The sequence below is a fragment of the Cornus florida genome, unplaced genomic scaffold, assembly GCF_030987335.1.
Source record: "Cornus florida cultivar Cherokee Brave unplaced genomic scaffold, ASM3098733v1 CherokeeBrave_3.0.0_Hap2_Chr10, whole genome shotgun sequence".
In the NCBI taxonomy this organism is placed as follows: domain Eukaryota; kingdom Viridiplantae; phylum Streptophyta; class Magnoliopsida; order Cornales; family Cornaceae; genus Cornus; species Cornus florida.
Window position 1 is genome coordinate 73,606,608 of NW_026775580.1, and position 26,151 is coordinate 73,632,758.

The 26,151-nt window shown below is 34.4% G+C and overlaps 1 protein-coding gene across 1 annotated transcript; it reads right to left on the bottom strand.

Moving 5' to 3' along the window:
* Window positions 1–24,801: 24,801 nt before the first annotated feature.
* On the bottom strand, window positions 24,802–25,770 carry LOC132278994 (snakin-2-like). The gene is made up of 3 exons (XM_059780910.1): window positions 25,637–25,770; window positions 25,404–25,449; window positions 24,802–25,285 (listed from the first exon to the last, which is right to left on the bottom strand). Exons 1-3 carry the CDS (start codon window positions 25,718–25,720, stop codon window positions 25,104–25,106), a joined length of 312 nt encoding a protein of 103 aa, XP_059636893.1. The 5' UTR covers window positions 25,721–25,770; the 3' UTR covers window positions 24,802–25,103.
* Window positions 25,771–26,151: the final 381 nt, after the last annotated feature.

Below are 26,151 nucleotides of genomic sequence, written 5' to 3' on the forward strand. Positions count from 1 at the left end.
CAATCTTTTAATATTTTTTTCTAATTGATTTTTTATTTCACTCTTGTAAACTCTAAATCTATCAAAAACCTCATCCTTAGTCTTTATCAAGTATACATAACAATACTTAGAAAATTCTTCAATAAAAGTCACAAAGTATTTATTGCCACCCCTAGTTGGCGGTCTATTGGAATCACACACATCATTATGTATAAGTTCTAGAATTTTTGTATTCCTCAAAACTACTTTGTGAGGTTTTCTAGGTTATTTGGCTTATACACATATCTCACAGTTATGTTTTTAATCTACCTTGGACTTTGGGAATAAATTAAGATCCATCAATTTTTTAATTTTCTTCAGACTAACATGTCAAAGTCTTCCATGCCAAACATCACAAAATTCAACGCTATAAACTTGTGGAGAAATTCCATTCACATCGAAAATAACATTCAACTTAAATAATCCCACACTAATATAACCTTTACACACAAAAACATTGTTCTTTGTGATTACAACTCTATTTCACTCCATTACAATTTTAAACCCTTGTTGAACTAAAAAAGGTCCATTAACTAAATTTTTCCTCACTTCGGCTACATATTGCACATCCTTTAAAATTAGAATCTTCCCAGAGGTCATCTTTAATTCCATGTCTCCAATTCAATGAATCTGATAGAATTATTTCCTAAGGTTACACTTCCTCCATTAAATTTTTGATTAGTCTTAAAACAGTCACTACTAAAGCATACATGTACATTTGCCCTTGAGTCTAACCACCAATCAATGTTATCATAGGCAAGATTAATCAAAGGATTAAATCCTAAGGCGAACTTGCTAGAGTTTCATAGCTCTATCATCATCATTATATTACTTAGACCTCAAATTGATTTGGATATCAAGTCTACGTACGTGAATCTTGTAAGGTCAATTTCCTATTGAAATTAAAGTCATTATAAATTTTTCAACAGAATATAAATAGGATGCAGATAGTCTAATTAAAGCAAAAAGATGCACAATATAAAATACACAATTTAAAATAAGAGCATTAACTTTTCATGCTTAAAACAGTTTCAATACTAAAGCAGTTTCAATACAACAAAATAAATGTCCAAAAACTGATTTCAATAAATTAACTTCTTTAGCAAATAATAGTAACTGTTTTCTAATAATAAACTAATTTGGATTTTAAAAATAAACTGCCTTATATATATTTTTATATATATACAAACAGGTTCTCATGCGGTCCAAAAGAACGGATTTTTCAGCGGACCAAAAGTCATATAGTCAATTAGCACTTTTTAACTTTATCAAACCTAACCATAATTAATATTTGTTATCTTAATATTCAATTTACCATAGTTAATATTTGTTACCTTTATTCAATCTTTCTCCTCCTTAATCTCTTCCATCTTCCTTGCAATCTCAACCACTATGCGCCACTAACCAAACGCCTAAAATAGTGTGAGTATCACCATTCCTCCTCCAAAACCGCCATGGCTGCATGAAATTGGAAGAAAAAAATAATGGATCAACCCATCAAAGGGAAAAAAAAAAATTAAGAGAGCAAAAAAATTAAAAATTAAAAATAAATAAAAGAGCAACAGTCAATTTGTTCATAAATTTGTAATCATTATGTATGAAAAAATCCCCCTAAATTGAAAAGAAAAAAAATTAAAAGAGCAAAAAAAATAAAAAAGCTTATTCACGAACCCTAAAAAATTAATTAACCTTTGAACCCATGAAAAAAGCTTATTCGGTAATTGTTCCACACTTCTTTCTCAATTTATTCTTTTAACCAAGCAATGTGATCTTAGTTATTTTTTATTAAAATTTAAGCATCATTCGGAAACTAATTTAAGGATTGTCCCAAATGTATCTAGAGTACATCGAACCAATTGGCTGATTAATGGCATGAGAAGGAGTTTCCATTTAACTGTGAAGTGGTAAATGCGGTGTGTGTGTGTGTGTGTCGCCAAAATGTTTCTGCATAATTATTTTCAGCCACCAAAAAAAATAAAAAATAAAAAAGTTGAGTAATAGAAACAGTTTTTGAGATATTTTAAATTTTTGAATGTCCGGTTTTAATCCTTTGCTCTAGACTTTTTCTAAATAACAAGAAGCATTAGCCACCTCAATTTCAAAGCTTCATTCCCCAGACTTCCAAGTCAACGGAGGTGGATGGAGGCCAATTGATTCCTACACTAGTATATCCCTTGGAAGAACAGGGAGGAGATACTAATCACTCGGATGCACGATTTTCTGATACCATAAACTATTTTCAAAATTGGGATGATGAGATTGGATATTTAATTGTTTTGTGATATAAAATTTGAAGGAAATTGTAATGCGTACGTAGAATAAGAATTTGGAGATTTTTCTTATTTTTGTCTCAGAAAATCCAAATTTAGAGACCTTTTATTGTTTCCATGCCAGGATTAAGCAATATACGCTTTCTGTTTAAGACTCTATAATTCACGAAATGTGGAATAATGGGTCGAAGAAAAAAATTAAGAAAGCAAAAAAATAAAAAATAAAATAAAATAAATTAGAGAGCAACAGTCAGGCCATCAAGGAAAAAAAAAATTAAGAGAGCAAAAAAAAAATATATATATATATATATATATATATATATATCAAAGTGCCAAAAAAGAGAGAGAGAAAGAGAGAGTGACCATTGGAGAATGAATATGGTAGTTGTGTTGCGGCCGTAGTGGTGAAGATGGTGGATGTGATGGCGTGGATATGGCGGTAGTAGTTGAGATTATAAGGAATATGGAAGAGATTAAGAAAGAGAGAGATTGAATAAAGGTAACAAATATTAACTATAGTAAATTGAATATTAAGGTAACAAATATTAACTATGGTTAGGTCTGATAAAGTAAAAAAGTGCTAATTGACTATTTGACTTTTGGTCGTTGAAAAATCCGTTCTTTTGGACCACATGTGTGTGTGTGAAATAAACTTAAATAGAATAGTTTGTTTCCTTATAAATTGAAAGAAAACGTAATTGTTCCTTTTATATATATATATATATAACTCAATGCTAAAACAGTTCTAAATACACCAATTTAAATTCAAAAGTGCTGGAAAACTGTTTTCCTGATAAATTGTTTCCTTTTGTAAATAGAACGTACCCTTTCCAAAATATATATATATATATATATATATATATATATATGACTTTCTTATAAAACAAATTATAAATTAAATAATGTTAAAACTGTTGTATATTTCAATAAATTGAACTCGCCAAACAGAATCATTAAAACTTTTTCAATACATTCTATTTATTTATATATATATATTTTTTAATATTATAAAACAAAATTGTAATTTTAATTTCCAAAACAGAACACGTTTTGTTCACAATGAAAAAGGTTTATCTCTTTTATAGATTGGGCAATAAGTCAAGAAACTATTTAGAGAAACTATCAACTTTAGATTTTAGATTGTTATGGAAAAACAATTTTATACACTAAAATAATATAAACGAATCACACTAAAACTTTATATAAATATGATTGACAGGTAAAGTAAGTTTTGCAGAAATTAAATCAATGAGAATATTGTAGTTCTGTATATAATTAGTTGCATGCAAATATATATAGACACACAATTAAAATATAATTGTTATATGTAAAAGATAATGAAATAAAACAAATAAAATATTAAAGTAAAGTTAAAGAAAGGCCGACCTGATATAAAGAGGTACATGATAAACACGTTAACCTAAAGTTGATACCCCTCCCCTACGTGCAGGTGCAGATGGTGCTAGTCAACTCCAAGATATAACTTAATCAGCTCTCAACGACGCCTCCTCTATGTGCACGACTACATAAAGGCAAAAAGACCAGGTCTCCAATGTCGAGTTGCCCAAAATAGTGAAATATAGGTAAAAAAAAAATACGAAAGATATCGATAGGATAATCACTGGAAAAGTAATGTGCAAATATGGTAGAGCAGATGGGGTATGTCATTTATGGAGTGTGCATCCCATTGCCATATATATAGGCCTCCTCAAAAAAAGCCAAAACGGCTAACTCATTATTACCATTATTTGCTATAATAAAACTCAATAAATTCTATACATTATAGTTTAATGTTCATGTATTAATTCCATGTACATTACAATATAAAATTCAAAATAATTAAGGGATATATAAATTATTTTAAACGAGTTTTAAAATCTTTAAAATTCTCAACAATAACAACTATAAACAATTATTTGTAAATCTTATTAAAATATTTCTAACTGCAGGTGCCCACAGAATACTCAATATTTTTTCCTCTTTAAATTCCTATTTTTCAAGTGGAGGTTAAGTGTTTGAATCCCTTTGTAACCAACATTCATGAAAAGATAAAAATAATTCAAGAAAGGCAATTTGTGGAGCATTCTTGTTTTTGTTTAGTTCCATATTATCCTAATGTTTTATTTGAGTGTCCATTTATTTCGCTTAGTTTTACTCTACTTGTGAGTAGCGCTATACAGAAAAGATGTGGAAGTTTATGTTAAAAGGTTTTACTTGCTCCTTTAACCAATTTTTATTTATTTTAATTTTACTGAAATAAAATTAAAATCCAACTCACAAAGCAAAAATAAAGTGCAAGAAAAGTAATTTAAGTTTGAGAAATGACATTGGGATTTTTAGCAAAGAAACCTCGACTTGTGGAAATCAACCAATCGTTATGCGAAAAACCTCGTGGATTACACTCTATCAAAGCAAAACAATCCACTATATTTGAAGCAATGTATATTGAACTTTGATTCAGACTTACACTCTATCGTTCTACTAAAAACCAATTGCTGACAATCCTTGGCTTTGCGACTCTCTCGTCCAACAGCTCTTGACCTCAGGCTTACTCTTAATCTTTGTAGAATGATTGTTCGTAGATCAAACAATACTCTACGAATGCTTTGACCCCTTCAAAGTGTGATCAAATCGCCATTTTTCTTTAATTCTAAACTTGATGAAGAATAATTAAAATCCTGCTTATCAGAATCTCTGAATCTTCAATTATGCTCTAATTCCGATCAGATAGATAATACCACTCCTAAATCACTCATGTGTATATGTGTGTGCTCTAAAAAATAAAATCAGAAAAAATCAGATTTGATTTTTTGAACAAAAATATCTCTCAAAGGCTCCCACACAAATTATGAATTTTAGTTCTAAAAAGCCGTGTAACCTTAAGTGAGAAAACATGCTTTTATAGACTTTTAAAACCCTAATTGTACTTGAAAAATATGTCAATTTCGTGGATGATAATTACAGTAAAAGTCTATACAAATAGGAAGCCAAAACAGACCAGGAAACAAAGTTACCATTTCCAAAAAGGTATGAAAGAGTTGAACCTGTTTAGGAGGGGTTGAACCGGTTCAAGTTGGCCAGAGAAAATTTTTGAGAAAACAACTTTGAAACTTATACTGGTTTAGAGAAAGTTAAACCAATTCAAGTTGGCCAGACTTGAACTTCGTTGAGAAGCCTCTAAAAGTGTAATCGGTTCAAAGAAAGTTGAACTAGTACAAATTAGGCAGAATAAAAAATAACTTATAAAGCCTAATTTTGAAACCATTCAAGTGTCCTCACACACTCACTTACATTCCCAATGTGTTGTTCTCATCTTTTCCAAGTTTATAAATTTATGAACACAATTAACCTTCAATTCATTTCATTTCTGATACAAATCAAACCGAAAATTTATAAATTGATCGGACTTATTTTGACAACGAAATTTGCCGAATTACAAATTTATATTTCACACTACTTACACTAACACAATTAATTTTTTAATACCTGTAATATCCTTAGTAGCTCAACGAGCAAGGGTCGACAAGAAACCGAAAATTAGAACCTAAAAAAAGGAGAAACATTTTATTGCGCCTGATGCACCGTGCAATGGGCATATTCAACTGTTCATTATCGCGTGTATAATATACGTTCGGACACGTGTATTACATAGACGGTCTAAATGCACCCATTGCACAGTGCACCGACCCAAAATAATTTTCTCCTAAAATTGGACGACCTAGATATAGATATACAAATGATTTTTTTTTTTTTTCCTGTTTTCTTTTTGACTAAAAGAGTTTGCACTTAGCATCATAATTAATTATTTGATGACCAATAAAGAAAGATTATTAATTTGAAAGGAGAGCACTACTTCTCTCTGACTAAAAAAAGTAAAGTGCATAAAACACCCTTATAGTATGCTTACAGTGTATATCACACTTCTCACGTGTAGAAAATAACCTTAAAGTTTCAAATTTGTGCAAATAGGTCCCTCTGACGCATTTAAAATAGAGTTTGTCTAAATTACCCTTACCCATACATTTTACAAATAATTTTAAAATACATTATATTTGTGAAATGACAGAAAAGGACACAAAAAACCAAGTGACGTCGTTTGGCCCATCATTGTATTTCCTCACCTATTTGCATCACAGTCTCCGATGGGCTGGAATTGAAGATCACTGGAGGTTCATCGCAATTGTTACATGTTGGCATTGTACCTCTGTGATCTAAATTTGGTTGGCTTAAAATTCTGAGGTGGTGGTGGTCTGAAATTGCTACTCTCAACGGATGGTCTGGACTGAGTTTGCCGAACTGAGCTGAAGCTTTGTGACTCGCCAGAACTGATAAGGATTCGATGTACTCTTCATGGTCTCTACAGGTTCAGGGATTTCAATGGTTCATTAAATATGTATGTGACAAGTGGAATTGAATTTTAGTTCATGTTTCTTGTGTGATTCAATTGGGATGAGCTGAAGACTGGCATAGGTTTTTTTTTTTTTGATTGTTTGTTATTGAAGAGGGTTTTTATTCTACAATAGGACTCCAATCAAGGATCGAAGCAAAGATTGGTGCACTTAAAAAAGGAAGGCGAAGAGGAGGACCAAGCCAAAGTACTGCAAATATGAATGCCTAGGTGTTAATTGACTAACTTTTGAGTCAATTTTAATGTTTTTTATTTATTTTATTTTACTTTATTTTATTTTATAAAGGACCAATAACACTGCATGTGTTCGACAAACCTCATCCTCCATAAACGCCCCTAGTAAAACTGAAAACAACCTTCTATGCAAATAAGCAATCCATCAAAAAAAAAAATAAGTTCAAAAAAATAGAAACACCTTAGTTGAACAGTGAAGAGGAGTCGAACCCTCAAATGAGGCCGGAACAGAGTTGATTAAAAGTTTTAGGATATACCACTCAATTCCTTGTTGCAACCATTTATGAGAAATATAAGATAATGTGCACATAACACCTCTATAGTATGAGATTAGTAACATATATGCCCCCTTAAGCATTTTTGAAAGAGTAAAAGAGCAAAATTGGTATTATAACACTAATTTATAGCCGATTTTTGATTAAGGGGTATTTTTGCATAATTTTAAAAGATTAAGAGTGTTTATTGCACACTTTTTAAAATAAAGAATAAAAGTAGCACAAAAAATATATTTTAGGGATGTTTTCTGGGCTTCTCCCCACTAAAAAAGATGGGCAGTTCCATCTCAATCTTGAGTCCCAGAAAAGGAAAAAGACAACAGTGTGTGGTTCCAGCTTGATTTACACCCCACTGCTCTTCTGGCCTCCGGTCAAATTTCGTTGCGTGTGAAATGAACCCTGTTGGATTATTGGCAATTAACTAAATATATCTCTCACATGTACGTGGAAAAACCAAGCAAATTATAAGAAAACGTTCTTTTCATCCTTACCCTTATATATATATATATATATATATATATATAGATATATATATGTACTTTTTTCTCTTCGAAATATTTGCATTCCCTTTATGCAATCAAAATTTTACTTTTTCTATTTAAATTTCTCTCTCTCTTTTTTTTTTTTTTTTTCCTTTGCATGTTTTTATTATTGTAACTGAAATGATAAAACTAATATAATGTAAAGATTATTTTCTAAAAAATAATTCAAACATTTTTTCTTTTTATGAAACATTGCGAAACATGTTTTTGTTTCAGAACCATATAAAATAAAAAAGTGTAATGTATGTTTCATACGAAATCTAAAAATGTAAAATATTATTTGTTGTTAAAAAAACCCTTAATATCAGTGTACGAGTATTTTATATATATATATATCATTTTTTAAAATTAAATAGGGTAAAGTTCAAAAAAAACCCCTGAATTATTACTTTTTGCAACTAACCCCCTGAACTAAAGATTACCCCCCTAAACTATTGATTTGTTGCAATTAAGGACAAACTCATCACAAAAGACTATTTTACCCTTTGTTATTAAATTTATCATTTCTTATTAAATTGTTTTTATTATATTTTCTCTTATTTAAATATTAATTATACCATTTACCTTAATTTTATAATTAGTATCAATTGATTATAAAAATAGAACAAATAAATAAATTTGCTATCATTTTCTAAAATGATTAACTTATTATAATAAAGCTTATTATACTCACTTTAAAAAAATTAATAAATTGTATAAATAAAAAATATCTTCTTTTTAATGCAATATATTCATGAAAATTAAGAAATTACTTAAATTGTTTCAAAAATTTCTATTTAAGATTTTTATTTAAATAATTAATTTAAAAAATTAAAGGCAAACTTATGCAAATTTAATGGACAATATTTCATCAAATTAGTATGAATTTTTGTCCTAATTTATTTTAAGAAGAAAAATTTATCAAGTGTAATTCAGTAAGAAAGGGTATTATGATCATTTAATGAAAAATAGGTAAGACAATGGGGCATTTTGCAACCAAATGTGATAGTTTAAGGGGTTTTATGCACAAAACATAATTTAGGGGGGTTATTTACAAATTTAGACATAATTGAGGAAATTTTTGGACTTTACCCAATTAAATATTATATAAATTTTGAATACTGAACCGTCCCTACACTTTTATTTCTCTGACTTTTGTCGAATGTGTAATGTGTTAACACCCATTTTAGTTGCCAGCCAGGTTGGATGGCCTGGATTGAAACCATGAGAAAATGACACGTGTCCCATTCTTAATGCCACAAGGGTTGTGGATTGAAATTGAAATCACCAACTATATAAGGCCAATTTCAGGAGGACAAATAAAATAATAATAATAAAATACATTAATGTGATTTACTTAAACAATAAAATAATTTTATTTTTGTTGACGCTAAAATCGGCTCCTAAGATCCGATTCTTAATTTGAGATTTTGCAGGTGTGCCAGAATTAAATATATGGTTCAATTGTAAATTGTCAACTTGCAGTCTCTTAAAGATGGTTGACTTCAGGCGATTATAGGAGGAAGAGAACAAATAAACTCCTTAATGAGTTCTACTTGCCTTAGTTAAAAGGACTTTGCAATGAATAAATTATAGTAACGTTTTAAAAGTAGAAAATGGGAGAAACAGATATAAAAAGAGAAATAGAGGGAAGGATTGAGAGAGAAAAAGATAGAGATAGAACGAGATATTGAGAGAAATAGATAGAGAGAAAGAAGAAATAGTAAGGATGATATTCTTGGAAAAGCTTGACAAAGCAAACAAATAATAATAATGATTCTATGGGTGTTAGACCCTAATACAACATACCTCTCTTTATTTATAGAATAAATGGTAAAACAAAATCCTAAATACAGGCATTCTAGTTGTACTGTAATACAATTAAATAATTATTCAAATTAAACTAATTATAACGGAATACTAACTCTTAACTCCATTTAAATACAGGATAAATATATAACCCTTATCTAATGTATTTAAAATTCAAAAATCTTCTATCTATCTGCAATGCCCTTGCATGTAGCTTTGTTCTTATATAACCTCTACCATGTCATCCAAACCAAACATAATCCATATGAAGCCCAACCTTCTTCTAACTGCATCATTATCCCAACCGAAACCCAGGTTAATTGTTTAATTTATGTAGACTACAAATGTTTTAGAGCCCAAACTTATCACCACATGCTTTCAACCTAGTACCTCTCAACCCAATATCTTCTTCTGTATTACTGTTCTTCAAGCCCAATTGGAGTCCAAACCTAATTACCAAAATGGGTCTCAATAATGCCCCCCAATTTTGGTAGCCATTTTAACTCTTCGGCTTCCAAAATTCAAATACATCCATTGCATCATAACCTTGTATACATCTTATAATCCTTTCAGCTTTATCTTAATTCACTTCCCCAAAACATATCGATTATGATAACCCATCTTATCGCTCATTAATTATCACAGTAATCCCTTTAACCTTCCAACCACACACGGCTTTTCCATCAAAACCAACTCCATCTTGCAGACTCTTCTTTCCCCACACACTTCATTCTTCTCCAAATTCCTCTCTGTTTAACCCTTTCTGTAATCATGACTTCAAAACAAACAAAACAAATTGATCTAAATTTGAAAAACCCTTTTCCAGAATTGACATCGCATACACAACTAACAAAATCAATGATCAAAACCCTAGATCAAGGTGAACTGGATTCCAACACGTTGATCAACGTCACTGAAAACGCTAAGGGACTTGGCCCAGCGTTTCTCAATCAATTCCCTCTTTCCTTATCTTCGATTTATCCACAAGCCAAACCGCACCTTCCTTTCTCAAAAACTCTCTATCTGACAGCGGAAGGGGACATACCAACTCTCTACGTTAAAAATTGGCACCCACCAATGCTCCAATGGAACAATTGGGTGGATCGTGTATCAATAGCGAAAGGAGAATAGTGGAAAATGATGGGTATATTTAACCTCATTCAGCTTAGTAAGATTCCCTTTTCCTTTAACTGAGCATTATTTTTTGCCTCTTTGCACTTCTGGTCCCCACAACCAATTCACTACACTTGCACTGTGACATGATGGCCCCTACATTAAGGGATGTTTGTTTTCTAACGGGTTTAAAGCCTGGAGGAGATGAAATCAATTATCGCCTCCAGGATGAAGAAACCTCATTTTACTTTCTAGAACAAAAAGGAGCTAAACCCTATGTGCAATCACATGGCCTATTCTTAAAAGAAATGTCAGGGGAAGAGGGGCTGACGTAGATGAACAGGAACATATAGGATTTTTACTCTTGTGGTTGTGTAGGTATTTGTTGTGTGCCCCTACTATCCAGATTACCAAAGACCTTACCCAGTTGGCCATCGCATTATCCAAAGGGAACATGGCCTAGCTCCATTCCTGTTAACGTCCTTGTATAGAGACTTATCCAATCTCATTACTTCCAACTTTGCAAGATCTGGAGGCCCACTTTAGGTATACCAATTCTGACTGCATGCTTATTTCCCTGAATTATCTCCCCCCATTCGGCTTGCTCTAAACGATCCTTTGCTGTCATTTGGGTATGCTAGAGTAAAACCCAAAGACCATTCTTTTAATGACTATTTTTAGTTTTTCTATCATCAGTGCAAAATCAGGACTCAATCCCAATTCCTTTCTTTTTCCAAATGTCAGCTAGCTCCATCCTAGTTATTTCCTCCTACTGCCGAGTCTTCGGCTAAACAGATTGAACTTCATAACAACTCATAAGGCCATTTCTTGATTGCAAGGGACATCCCTTGTAACATCATTGCTCCTCATCTTGCCAAGAGCCGAACTGGGAATTTTACAACCCAGCCCAATTAGCCCGACAATTTGGATTGACCCAAATAATCCCAGTACCTCCCCACTTTTCCTATAACAGGAACTATCATCAACGAGTGAAACTTTCAAATAGTGAATAAGTTCAGGACGTGTCTAATCGATTTACTCAGCTCCTTCAAGGGTTTCAGTATAAATCCTTCCTTAAAGAGCCGCGTACTGATCTAAGCTTCGAGAATTGGTGGGCATCCTATATCACTTTTACCAGGACCGTAGATTCCAGTCAACTTGTATGCAATCTTCTCGGATCCTATAAATTCATTTCTTTTAATTTTCAAGGTGTGGATTCCATTGAACCCATTGTCCTTTTCACCGCTCCTGAACCAGAAAATGCAACAAATATGGCACCAACTCATCCTCCTCCCACAGCTCCTGCAGGTAGGACCAGATCTCGCTCTCGGCAGAATAAGTTTATATCTTCATCATTTCCATATGAATTTCTATTTTATTTATATGCTTACTAATCATAAATCCAGGCACACATTCCAATGCACCAGATAAATCCATACCCACCAAGTCTGAGGAAACCCATGTTGATTTTTATGTCCCTCTCCAAAGTATACCTCTATCTTCGGCTACTCAGGTAACACCCATAATCGAACCATATATTTACTTTTTTGATGCATACCACTTTTCTTGCTAATACTTCTTTTTCGGAAAACAACAAGAAGGAAAACGGTAGGAAAGAAACCTACTAAAAAGTCAAGAGCCAAGAGACACTTTGAATTGATCGATGATGATGAAGTGGATGAGGATGAAGTTATATCTAAGAAAAAGAAATCTGCTGCTGAATCTCCCTATGTAATTTCCTCTTTGCCTGATTTCATATATTACCTCTTTATTCCATGTTATATAACTAAATCGGCATCATTTTCAGAAAGCTCCACTCTCTTCAGACCAAAAATCAATTCAAGAAATTTCTATAAACCATGTTGAAGAGGAAGAAAAGATTGAGTTATCAGTGGGGCAGAAATAAAGGTCCCCCATGTCTTCTCCACACCTGGCTGCAACTTCAATTAATGAGCAGATTGGAGATTCTGATGAAGTAAGTTATGATTTCTTTTGTAACTTATTCTTGTAGACTTATAATGACTATGACTACCCCAATAATCTCTCAGGTTCAGAGTGATCTAGTTATTCCAACCATTCCTGTCAACAATAATCCGAGTTCTCCCTTCGCAAACCTTGATTCTTTTTTTGATTATGTTTTCGACTCACCTGATCTTGAACCTCCTGTAATTCGAACTGAACAAACCTCTGATACTCCCTTAAAAGTAACAAAATCCATCCAGGTATTGTCCCAAATAGTACAACAAGATTTGTCTCTCACCCCTTCATTCAAAAATGAACTGGCCGAGACACTTTTTTTCCTTGGTAGTTACCCTGGATTCTCCTTGGATGACTAGGCTTTTTTTAAGAACTTCCAACTTCGTGTACCTTCTTTGACTACCGCTTATGCTGAATCAGTCCATACTATCGATCACTACTCTTCCCAGTGTCATGAAAAAGAAAAACTTTCCCAAACATTAAAGAAAGGAAGGGAGCTACATCTGTCTTTAAAGAAAGAAGCTGCCGAGTTGAATGCCAAGGAAAAGAAGCTTCAGGCTGAACTTACTCCGCTACAGTCAAATAAAACTCAACTTAGTAACAAGGTGGCAGAATTGAAGGTCCAAGCTGAGGCTGCAGCCCCTAAATTCAAAGCATTACAAGCCCAAATGCTAAAGTTAGAACAGAACAAGAAACAAGCAGAAATCATCCTGAACCAGTCCCGGGCCTCGTGGGCAAACTTTAAGGTCAAGTTTGAAGAATTCCAAAGTAACTTTAACAAGATTTGAACAATTATGGGTCTGTAACATGATATTTTGGACAAATATGTTTGGAATTTTATTTTAATTATGTCCTTTTTCAAACTAAAATACATATGGCATCTCATTAATTTTGCAAGAATCAAAAGGAATACAATCCAAATTATTTTGACCTAGTAGAGATTTTCTTTTCCTTCATAAGTTCAAAAATAGTTGGTTTGTTTTTCTTCAAGTACCTTCCATTTATAGGACTCTCATGAATTTCACTATCTAAATCTTTTAATTTGTAAGCTCCTCTATGCAACACTTGGTGAACCAAATATAGGCCTTTCCAAGTAGGTGACCATTTTCCATAAACTCTATCCACCTTCCCAGGTGGAAGAATTGTTTGTCAAACCATATCACGCTCCGCAAATGACTTGAACTTCACCCTTTTGTTGTAAGCCTTCATTACATTTGCTTTATGGACCATAAGGTGGTCTAAAGCAAGTTTCTGAACTTCATCTAAATCTTCCAACTCGGCAAGCATAGCTTCGTTGTAATCAGCAGGTATAAGATTGTGTTATAAAACTACTCTTGCCGATTTCACATTTAACTCCATCGGCAGCACAACATCATGGCCAAATGTTAGCGGATAAGGAGTTGTTCCTATACTTGTTCACTTCAAATTTTTGTAAGCCCACAAGGCTTCTGAAAGGGTTTCATGCCAACACCTTGGTTTATCCTTTATCATCTTCTTAATAATTTCAATAACAACTTTATTTGAAGCCTCTGCCTAACCATTCACTTGAGTATAGTAGGGAGTTGAAGTTACCATTTTCATTTGCATATTACAGCCGAGTTATAATACTTCATTTGCTCGAAACACAGATCCATTCTCGGCAACAATTGTTTTTGGTAATCAAATCGATGAAAGATATGTCACTTCAGAAACTGTATAACAGTATTATGAGTTACCGATACGTATTCCTCGGCTTCTACCCATTTGGTAAAGTAATCGATAGCTAAAATAATCCAATGATGACCCTTTGAGAAGGAGGATTAATCTTGCCGATTAGATCCATGGCCGAACCTCTGAAAGGCCATGGTTTAACTTTTTAATTGCATCTTTATTGTTGGGACCCACTGCATTGGACCATGCTTTTGACAATCTGTACAACCTTTTGCATAGGTCATACAGTCTTTTCTCATTCCAGGCCAATAATATCCATATTGGTGTATCAACCACCTTATTTTTATGCCGGCTTGGTGAGCTCTACATATTCCTTCGTGTACCTCAGCCATAATCTTCAAGCCCTCAAACTTACTAATGCACTGAAATAACAAACCATCATCAACCGGTCTTCTATAAAGATCCCCATCCATAAGTACATAATCGACTGCACTTCTTTTTATTCTTCAGTCAACTTCTAGAGTTGGATGTTGTAAGAACAATATGTAAGGGATCCGCCAATCGTCATCATAACTTGATTTCTTGTTTCAACCGATGGAAGAGATCGGCGTGTGATCTTCATTACCCTTTCCTTCATACCACTCGGCACCCTTATTCCTAAAGCAGTCTATGCTAAATCATTAGCTATTTTATTCATGGCCCTTGGTCTGTATTCCAAAGTCACATTGTGAAATTAGTTGACCAATTGGGTTGCCAAAGAATGAAATGGTCTTAATTGCCAATTTAATTATCTAAATTCTTCTGAGATCTGATTAATCACCAAACTTGAATCCCCCACAATATGGACGTCTTTGACTGCCATTTCTAGCAGAATTTCTAAACCGATAATCAATGCTTCATACTCGGCTTGATTATTTGAGCACCTGAAATCCAAAAAGAAGGAAAACGAAATTTGGTTCCCTGCTGGGGATATTATCACTATACCAGCTCCTGAGCCTTCGCTGGTACTTGACTCACCGAACATTAAAGTCCAAGAGGTCAATAATATGGATGCCGAGTCAAGCTCGTCAAACTCTTGTAACTCAATTTCAGGCGAGGGATGATCGGCAAGAAAATCTGCCAAGGCTCTCCCTTTAATCGCCTTTTGTGGAATATATGCAAAGTTAAAATCCATTAGTACCAAAGCCCAATTGCCAATCCGGCCCGTGATTAATGGCCTTGATAGCATATATTTTATAAGATCTGTTTGACAAACAATATAAATCAAAATAGGTAACATATAGACTCTTAATTTCATTGCTGCAAAATACAAAGCCAAACATTATTTTTCAATCGGCGTGTATCTACACTTGACTAGAGTTAAAACTCGACTGAGATAATATATTATTTGTTCACTTCCTACCTCGTTCTCTTATGCCAGCATAGCTCCAATGGATTCTTCAGCAACCGATAAATATAACTTCATCGGCCATTTCTTCCTTAGTTGCATCATGACAGGAGGACTCGACAAGTATTTTTTAATTTAGTCAAATGCCCTTTGATGTGTATCATCCCATTTGAATTCTTCCATTGGCTTCAGCTTAAATAGCGGGGAAAACACATGTAACTTCCAGCTGTATTAGCAATAAATCGCCTAAGATAGTTCACTTGCCCAAGTAACCTCTACAACTGTTTCTTGCTTCTCGGCGCACTAACGTCAATAATTGCCTTAGCTGTATTCCTATCGATCTCTATACCCCTTTGATGAACCAAGAAACCTAAGGCACACTTTATTGGATTCATCTTTAGCTTATGAGCCCTCATCTTCTCAAAGGATGCTTTGAGATGAACCAAGTGCTCCTTTTTTGTTGCTGATTTTACTACTACATCATCAATATACACCTTCATAAACTTGCCGAGCATATCATGAAAAATAAAATTCATAACCCGCTAATATGTAGCACCAGCATTTTTCAAACCAAAAGGTATTACCACCCACTCAAAAGTTCCAATCGATCCGGGACACCTAAAAGTTGTCTTTGGAATATCTTCCTTGGCTTTATAAATCTAATTATAGCCTGAGTGTCCATCCATAAAAGACATAATTTCATACTTTGTAGCCGCATCAATCAGTTGATCGTTATCGGCATTGGATACTCATCTTTTGGGGTTGCCAAGTTTATGTTTCGGAAATCGACACATATACGTAATTTTCCATTCTTCTTGATAACAGGGACTACATTTGATAATCATTCAACATACATTGTAGTTCGAATGAAGCCAACATCTAACAATCGTTCGATTTCCACCTTAACTTTATCTACCACCTCTTGAAACATTCGACGAGGTGGCTGTTTATATGGCTTGTAGCCATCTTTAATAGGCAGTCGATATTCCACCAGATCTCTGGATAAACCCGACATTTTCTCATAATTCCAAGCAAAATAGTCACTGTATTCCTTTAACATGCCGATAACCTCGGCTTGTAATTTTGGTTCTAACAGTGCACTGATGTAAGTTGGTCTAGGTTTTGCATCAGTGCCTAAATTTACCTACTTTAATGGATCATGAGTTTCTGCTTTAAGATCATCGAGCTTAGCCAGTGCCAATTCTAAGTCTTCCAACTAAATAACATCCAACTTTTCATTATCGAATTGATCGACCTCAGCAAGATTAACCGATGGTCCTGGCTCTATTGTTGCTTCTTTTTCTAGCCATTTTTCGGCTATGTATGCTTGTAACCTAATGCAAGCAGCCCTAAAGGTATGCTGTCGAGCTGCTTTTCTTTCAAGTTTTGCTTCCATAAACAACTTCTTCTTCAATTATAGTAAGCTAAGGGAGCTCTACCTTCGGCCTAGAATTCTCCTACTGCAACTCACCAATTTCACGATCGACAAGACTTCTTCTCATGGTTGCCGATGTTGGTCTTCCATCGGTTTCTGTTCCCACAAATCGAATAAGAACACATTCTTCATCATACAAAATAGCATCTGCCGAGTACACTTTTTCCATAAATGGCTTATCATCAGCATTCACTATTTTAACCTTATCTCCATCCCAAAAAAATCAGTATCTGGTGTAACGATGATGGGATGCACATATTTGGATGAATCTAGTCACGGCCTAATAACAAATTATAGGAAGCCATGGATTCAATAATAAAGAATGCCGTAAAAGACGTCCTTCCTCCTACTTCTACTCTTAAGGGAAGGATCCCTTTAGTGCTAGTAAAGCCTCCATTGAAACCACAAATTGCTACATCAGTAGGAATAACATCTTCCATACTCTTGCCGAGTTTCTTCAATGTGTTTGCTGGAATAACATTCAGAACCAAGTCATTGTCTACCAAAACTCGGTTAATAGGTTAGCCTTCCACCCATACCTTGACATACAAAGGCCTTAGTTGTTGAGTCATTGCTAACAAAGGTTTTTCAAAGACTACATTTTCTGCCGATTCTGAAGAAAGAATTGATAAATTCTGAATCGGCTGAGTTTCTTTTTCCTTGGCTTTACTTTTATCTTCTGTTTCTCCCTTATTTCCAATACTTGCCTCCGACGCCGATGGGGCCTGAAACATCGCTGGTAATACAAATGCCATATTACATGACATCTCATCTGGGAAACTACCAAACTTAATTTTGAACTCATTTTTTCATCTGGGCCATGTTGGCTGACGCTCCTTATCCTGTTGGTTTTTATCTGCCGTACTGAATTACTCAGTAAACTCTTCTGTGCCCACCTTTTCAACTTTCCTTTTCTCTTCAGCTTTCCTCCTCTGTTCCTTATGTTTCTGAGATCGAGTTAGACCTCCATTCTGATATTGTTGAGCTTTAGGGAATTTTGGATGATTAACTCGAGTCCATCTATCTTCAGTTGAGTCTATCCTAGGTTTCACAGTTCGCACTTTATATGAATCGGCTCCTTTTTGTACCCAAATTTCTGACTGAACCGGCGACTGCCTTTTAAAACTCGGATGTCGATTTTGGGGATGAAATCGGCTAGATACATATACTTGCCGAGTTTGCTTTCCTGTCTTCAGATGACTACTGCTAGTATCACCTTGCTGAGGCTCTTCCCCAGGCTTAATTGGGAAAATAAACCTCTCAAAAATTCCTTTCTTCTTTAGTTGAACCTCCACTGGCACATCTTCATTTGGTTTTTGCTTTTCTTTACAATTTGGGCAATAACCATGGTTAATCAAGGCTAATTGAGCCTCCCTTAATTGTTTCTGTAACTTTGCCACTTTTTCAGGTGTTATAGTTGATGAAAGGAACTTACCTAATATTTTTTCAGCCTCCTGCTGATTCTCTCGCTTGGCTAAGCTTATCATGTTTGTAAATGTGATTATAGGAAATGGATTGGTATCCACCTTCATGGTCTCTGAAATTTTCTCCGGGAATTTTAAAATACCTTTGTCAATAGCTTTCTGCAATACACCTCATAGAACAGTACAATCATTAGTAGCATGATTCCAAGAGTTATGATACTTACAATATTCTTTTCCTTTCAAGTCACTTGCCGATGGAATCTTATGCCTTTTAGGCAAAGATATCATTTTATCGGCCATCAAGTGATCAAAGATTTGATCTGTTTTGACAAATCGAAAGAATAGTTTTTCCCGGTATCGATAGGACCTTTCCTTGTTGCCGATGTTGATATTGATGATGCATTGCCCCCCCGTGGTCGGTTTAGGTTTAACCAACGCTTCACAAACGTATGGCTTTTTAATATTGACCTCTGCAACGTCAACTTCTAATTCATCTCCAACTTCTGCCAAGAATACCTCATAATTAGGGTCCTTGTACTAAGTACCCTTAGAAGAATTCTTCCTCTATTTCTCTTCTTTAGTATTTCCTCATACCGAGAAGCCCTATCTGCTAAGTCGAAGAGATCTTGAAACTCAACCCCATAAAACCTCTTGCGATGTTCAATGTCTAAACCATTCAATGCCAACTTGATGTATTATGTGTGATACCCCTCGATTCTAGAACCACGGGTGATCAAGTCCGGGCACAGATCCGAAGGATACCAGACAATCAATGTATAAACAAGCAGGAATAAAACTGAATTAAGAATAAAATAATGATATGCTGAAAAGAATTCTAATTGTAAAACCTCCAAAAATAAAAGTTTTAATATAAATTAACTTTCTAATCCGTACAACTCGGGAATCCAACTAGTGGATCCCTAATAATCTCAACTGATAAAACTTTACAGAATAAAATCCAAAACTAAAACCAGAAAGAAAAACCCTATTTAGTCGGAAGAGTGAATGACGGTATCTGCATCACCACGAACAAGCTCTAAACCTGTTATAGACGATCACCTGAAAAATAAGGGTGGGTCAGGCCCACATGCAAGTTCCATGCCACTACAATCCATACATAAACCCGATACGCAGATACATCCTAGATAGCTCAACAATAGCTAAGATAGTCCATATAGATATAAGTACACACTATAGGACGTTCACCAGCCCACATAATCCGTCTCAACCCGAGTAGAACAACCAAGGAAACATCATCAGGCCTGGTTATCAATCCTAGGCGATACACGCACCCTAACCATGATCAGGAGACTCAAGCTCGTATCACGGCACTTAAGTATATATTTAAATCTCTTCCTAATACAGAAAAGTAAAACAACCATCCATTATGTCGTTCAACTGTTTTAGTTGACAAGACATGCATCCATGTAGGAGTTAACTGTTTGAGTTAATCCATTCCATATGTATGAAAGGGGTAGGACTTAGCTTTTTTTTTTATCTAATCCATCTCTAATATGTCACCGTCCCATACCGGTACATATAATGCAAATGATCCATCAATGATGCACACATGTTTGAACATCAAATCCATCCGGAAACCAACACAATAGAAATCAGATATTTATAAGATCCTATCATGCATCCAGTATATATTTATAATCATAGATCCTCCTTTTAAACTATTAAAATAAGAATAAACAATTTAAACCATCCATTTCCATGTAATTGACAGAACCAAAATTAAGACAGTTCAGCAATTATCTTCCATAACATAATATAATGAATATCATAATTTTAAACTGCACATTATACTAGAATTCCAAATCAACACATCCATACTAGTTCGTTTTAAATGTTAAAATGATGACTAGCATTTACATCCTCCCAAATCCTTTACGGCATGCAAATCTATAATTAAATCTCATGGCATCTATGTAATTCCCCATTATAAATTCTGTGTCGGATATAATGACACTCCAAAGTTTAAGTACATCATATGAAACTTTAAAAGTATTTTATACCAGTTTCATTTAATTTGCTAACACGAAACTAGCAACTAACCTTCCACTACTCTCGACAATATACAACTTATTAGATACGAGTACATGACGTCATAACCAACATTCCTGGAACTGAACTATGCTAAATATATCATGGATATAAATTCTAACAATAATTACAATGTCAGTCCAAATTAAGTTGTCAAAACAACTTAGCAAAACAAGCATTCCTCCTTCCTTGACAGTAGGCTTATTATAAGCTTATGTTTTATGACATGCATTTAGGTTTAGCACCTTAGCATAAACCAACTATTTGAAGGCTTTAACAAGTTAATTTTAATCATTTAAAGCCCCCATCACTTTCCAGTAATTACCTTTAAGCCCCTGAACTTCAGAAAAATTACAGAAAACACCCGTAGGGGTTTTTTCCCATGGGAGCCGGCTCCCCTTTATTGGAGCCGGCTCCTAGGCTTCTAGAGCCGGCTCCCCCTCATGGAGAGCCGGCTCTCTCTTCATGGGAGCCGGCTCCCACCATTCGGGAGCCGGCTCTCACCCCTGAGAGCCCCTCTCTGCTTCACTGCTTCGTTTCTGCTTCGTCCGGTTGTCGTCTGCTCTTCCGGCAAAGCCCAATGTCCTATCCCAAATCTTTTTAACATTCCTAGGGTCCTATTCAAGTTCCTAAAGTCCTAGAAACCCTACATATTCCAATATGAATTTATTAACAAAGCTTCAACCGAAACAATTTTCTTTTCCTCTGTTTATCTTCTTCGCTTCCGGCGAAGACCACTCCTCTGCTCCAAGTTTCCTTAAAGTTCTTAAGGTTCAATACAAGTCCCAACAATCATAGAAACTTTTTAAATTCTATTATGAACTTGATTGACAGAAGTTTATATAAAAAACAACACAATTTGAGAAAAACCCAATTTCAGTTATTTAAACGTAAAACAGGTTACAGTCTAATATAACATGCATCAACTATTAGTTTTAAAGGTTGAATTAATCCCTGGAGACTATATAGAATGCACAGAACACAAGTTTATAGGAAGGAGACAGAATGAAACTTGCCTATGAGATTTTGAATTAAAACCTCTACGCCGTCTCTACGTTTCAGAATTCCCCAGATTGTTTTCCTCCTTTGATAAACCTTCTATTCCTCTGTTGCTTCTTGACTTACCCACGAGCAACTCCTCTGCTCGTCCTCTATCCTTCCTCCATTAGCCTCACAGATTCTCTCAAGAACCCTCTCTGTTTTCCTCTCAAAATACTATTCCGTGAATAGGGTTTTGTTTTTGTTTCTCCAACCCTAGCAGACCATACAGTTTTATATATATAGGCTATTATTTAACCTATGTTTAATTCAATTAAATTTACAAGTCGGCTACACCATGAATAAATGAAACCCTAACTTAAATTAAAATAACCCTAAAATATAAACCATATAAGCCATAAACAAAACACGTCAGTTTAAACCAATTAAATTAAAATAAATAAATAATTAATTTAAAACACCAATTCAATTAACCAATTAATTTAAAACCAATAAACAATTAAAATAAATCAATTAATCTGAAACAAATAATTCACACTTAATCAATTAAACAAACCAATTCACTATATAACAATTAAGAAAACAAAACACATAAGTCACATAATTAAAATAAAAAAAATGCAATAAAAATCAAAATTAAATCCCCATTTTATCCTTTTGAAAACTAGGGGTATTACATTATGGCTCTAGCAAACTTACTCCGCATTTGAGTTTAGCCTTTCTGAACCTGGCAATAAAAGTCTCAACCGATTCGCTCGGCAACTGGGATAATCGAGATATGTCCGCCAACGTAGCTTCTGTCTTTGTTCGGTAGAATTAGGTATGGAAAGTCTCCTCCATCTCATCCCAAGTCTGAATAGAATTGGCCGGTAAATTGCTGTACCATTCAAACGTTGCCCCGGCAAGAGAACTAGAGAATAACCTCATCCTTAACTAAGGGCTAGGACCTGCTTCTCCATATTGTGCGGTGAACCTTGCAATATGCTGCACCGTAGAGAAATTCTCTTCACCATTGTACATAGAAAAATCGGGATACCGATAATTTTTAGGCAACTCATGGGCATCGACATGATCAGGATAGGGCTTTCTGTATACTGGCCGAGCACATCTGCGGCCCTGTGCTACTTTGTCCTGTATTAAAGCCAAAATCTGAGCCTTATCAATCCCTGCATTTCTTCCTAGAGGATCATTTGGGTGCCGCGGAATGAATGGATTAACCCACTCCCTTTGATGATTGGCATTTACTTGCCCCCCGGTAGCCGCTGGAGGTATCAATGGATTAACCCTACCTTGGTTTAGGTTGCCTAACACTTCTTGTTGATCTTTCACTGATGGAATCGGCTGCACATGTGGACGTTGCACATTTTGATTATGATGATCATTCATTGGTGGCTGGTACACCGGCACAGTATTTACTGCCGACGGATCTGATAAGATTGGTGGATTCCCCATTGGCATGCCGAGTGTATGATTCGGCACATTGCCGATTGTAATACCAAGTCTTGCACTTGACGGTACGATGCTTGTTCGAGGCCCTTGGGATATATGTATTAATGGTGCCGTCATATGCAGAAATATGGACTCATTAATATGAGATGCTTCGGCTTGATCATGTCGATTTTGATTAGCCGATATACTGGTTTCGAGCTTCTGATTCATCTTCTCCATTTGAGCGTACATCATTTGATTTAATTCCCCAGTCATCGACCTCATCTCATGTATCTGAGAAACCAAAATTTGATTTGATTCCCCCACCTGGGACCTTACTTCACTGATGTGTGCTTGTTGGGCATCAATTTTCTGCATAATCGATTCCAGTACCCGACCCAAAGAAACGTCGGACGGAATAGAAAAGTCAGCATCATCACCAACGATGAGTTGCTGGTTCTCTTCGTCAATATTGTCACCTGTAGTCACACCTTTCGAACCTCTTAACTTGGGAGGCATATTTACTATAATTACTCACCTGATGGGGTCCCACCGGGCGTGCCAAAAATGTTGACGCTAAAATCGGATCCTAAGATCCGATTCCTAAAGATGTTTCCAAATATATGGTTCAATTGTAAATTGTCAACTTACAGTCTCTTAAAGATGGTTGACTTCAGGCGATTATAGGAGGAAGAGAACAAATAAACTCCTTAATGAGTTCTACTTGTCTTATAATAACGTTTTGAGAGTAGAAAAAGGGAGAAACTGATATAAAAAGAGATATAGAGGGAAGGATTGGGAGAGAGAAAAAGAGAGATAGAACGAGATATTGAGAGACATAGAGAGAGAGAAAGAAGAAGTAGCAAGGAGGCTATTCTTAGAAAAGTTTGAGAAAGCAAGCAAATAATAATAATGATTCTGAAGGTGCTGGACCCCTAGTACAACATGTCTCTCTATTTATTTATAAAATAAATGGTAAAACAAAATCCTAAATACAAGCATTATAGTTGTATTATAATACAATTAAATAATTATTCAAATTAAACTAATCCTAACTGAATACTAATTCTTAACTCCATTTAAATACAGGATAAATATATAACCCTTATCTAATGTATTTAAAATTTAAAAATCTTCTATCCTATCTGCAATGCCCTTGCATGTAGCTTTGTTCTTGTATAACCTCTGCCACGTCATCCAAACCAAACATAATCCATATGAAGCCCAACCTTATTCTAACTGCTTCACTATCCCAACCGAAACCCAGGTTAATTGTTTAATCCATGTAGGCTACAAATGTTTTAAAGCCCAAACTTATCACCACATGCTTTCAGCCCAGTACCTCTCAGCCCAATATCTTCTTTTGTATCACTGTTCATCAAGCCTAATTGAAGTCCAAACCCAATTATCAAAATGGGTGTCAACAATTTTATTGGCGAAGTACTCTTTGGCTATCTTTTGGCTATCTTTCTAATCATGGAGGAAATTTGTGGAGGAAATCTATGCGAGAAAGACACATTCTGTGGTAATTGGTAACTGAGACCATTTGTAATAAGATATTTTTTTATTTAGTTTTTGCATTATAAATCTCAATATTCTTATCTAACACCATGAAGCAAATTCTATGTGCTCTATAAACAAAATATAAATATCTAACTACTTATATTTAGGCTATGTTTGTTTGGGTGTAAAATATTTTTAAAAATTATTTTTATTTTTTATTGTAATATCTACAAAGAAAAAAAAATTAAAATTTAACAAAAATAATTTATCAATCAATTTTTGACAAATTACAATCAACAACTTCATTTCCTCTGCTTTCAAATAAAGCTCACAAACCAAGAAGCAGAAAGTTACAAAACATCTCTGTTCACTTTCCTTTCCTTTCCTCTGCTTCTAATAATGCCCATGAACAAGAAATAAGATACAAGTCACAAACTTCTTTATTCCATTAAACTTTAGAACATCTACATATATATATATATATATATATACACACACACACCATATTTGTAGGTTTTGAATATAGGTTGATACACTTATATTCCTTAGTGTTTTTATTTTTATTATTATTTTTTAATTTCCTTATTTTAATTTTATTTAAATTTAAGGACACTTGCGTCTGTTGCCGTGGGTGGTCATGTTGGCGTAGCAAGGACAGGTCTCATAGTTACCGTAAGTACCGGGAGGAACACAGTTGCACCGGGCACAGCAAGTCCCACATGCCCTGTTACAGAGATGCGGCCTCGACGATAACTGGCACCTGGTGGTGCAAGATGCACCACAGTCTGGAGAGGAAAAAAACATAAATGGAACTTTAGTTTAATTTGAACTATATAAACCAAACAATGACCATCATATATATATATATATAAGAATTTGGACAACCATTAAAATATTATCTACCAATTTTCTCAGGGGGAGTACTCCCTGCACCACTAGTGCTGCTAATCTGCAAATCCAAATAAGATGTTGTTTGGGTTAGCGGAAAAAGATTTCCGTTTGGGGAAAGAAATAAAATTATGAAGAAAAAAAGCATGGGAAAGACAGTAAAATATTCATTACCAAAATAATAATAATATTAATACAATGTTTTATACTGGTTAAAGAGTGATATATATATATACATATATACTTACTTTTACCATTTGATCAGCTTCAACTATATGAAGAAAAAGAAGACACAGGAGAAGTGAAGAAATCAGAGCTTTGGAAATGGTCATGGCAGTACTGAATGCTTGGATTTTTGTAAAGATTTGTTGTGAAATACTTATGAGAGTAGGGGTCCTTATTTATAAGAGGAGAGAGAGACAGGATTTATCAGATATGAGAAATTTAATTCTGCACAGACGCTGAAATGAAGAAGTAATATTATGTGTCGTTATTGTCCTATCAAAGCTTTAATTGAACAGTTTATAAGCCATTTATTTCACCGAATTAAACTCAATTTTCAATACAGTACTTAATATCTAAGTACTTCAGCTAATGAAAACTCTCCATTTCTATTATAATAAAAATAATAATAATTTTTCATTGGTTGAGATAGTATTTTCTCAATTCTTTTAGAGTACCCAATATTTTTCAGTTAAAGTATTTGCGTATGCTAATTTATTGGTAAAGAGAGAAAAAAATGATACACTAAATCCTAGTTAAC

What these genes read in the sequence shown, in the direction of transcription:
- LOC132278994 (XM_059780910.1), bottom strand. Translation starts at nt 25,720, where the DNA reads ATGACCATTTCCAAAGCTCTGATTTCTTCACTTCTCCTGTGTCTTCTT. An exon ending in AAGCTGATCAAATGGTAAAA is followed by an intron (nt 25,450 to 25,636) that starts GTAAGTATATAT and finishes TTGGATTTGCAG; the next exon opens with ATTAGCAGCACTAGTGGTGC. An exon ending in TACTCCCCCTGAGAAAATTG is followed by an intron (nt 25,286 to 25,403) that starts GTAGATAATATT and finishes TTTCCTCTCCAG; the next exon opens with ACTGTGGTGCATCTTGCACC.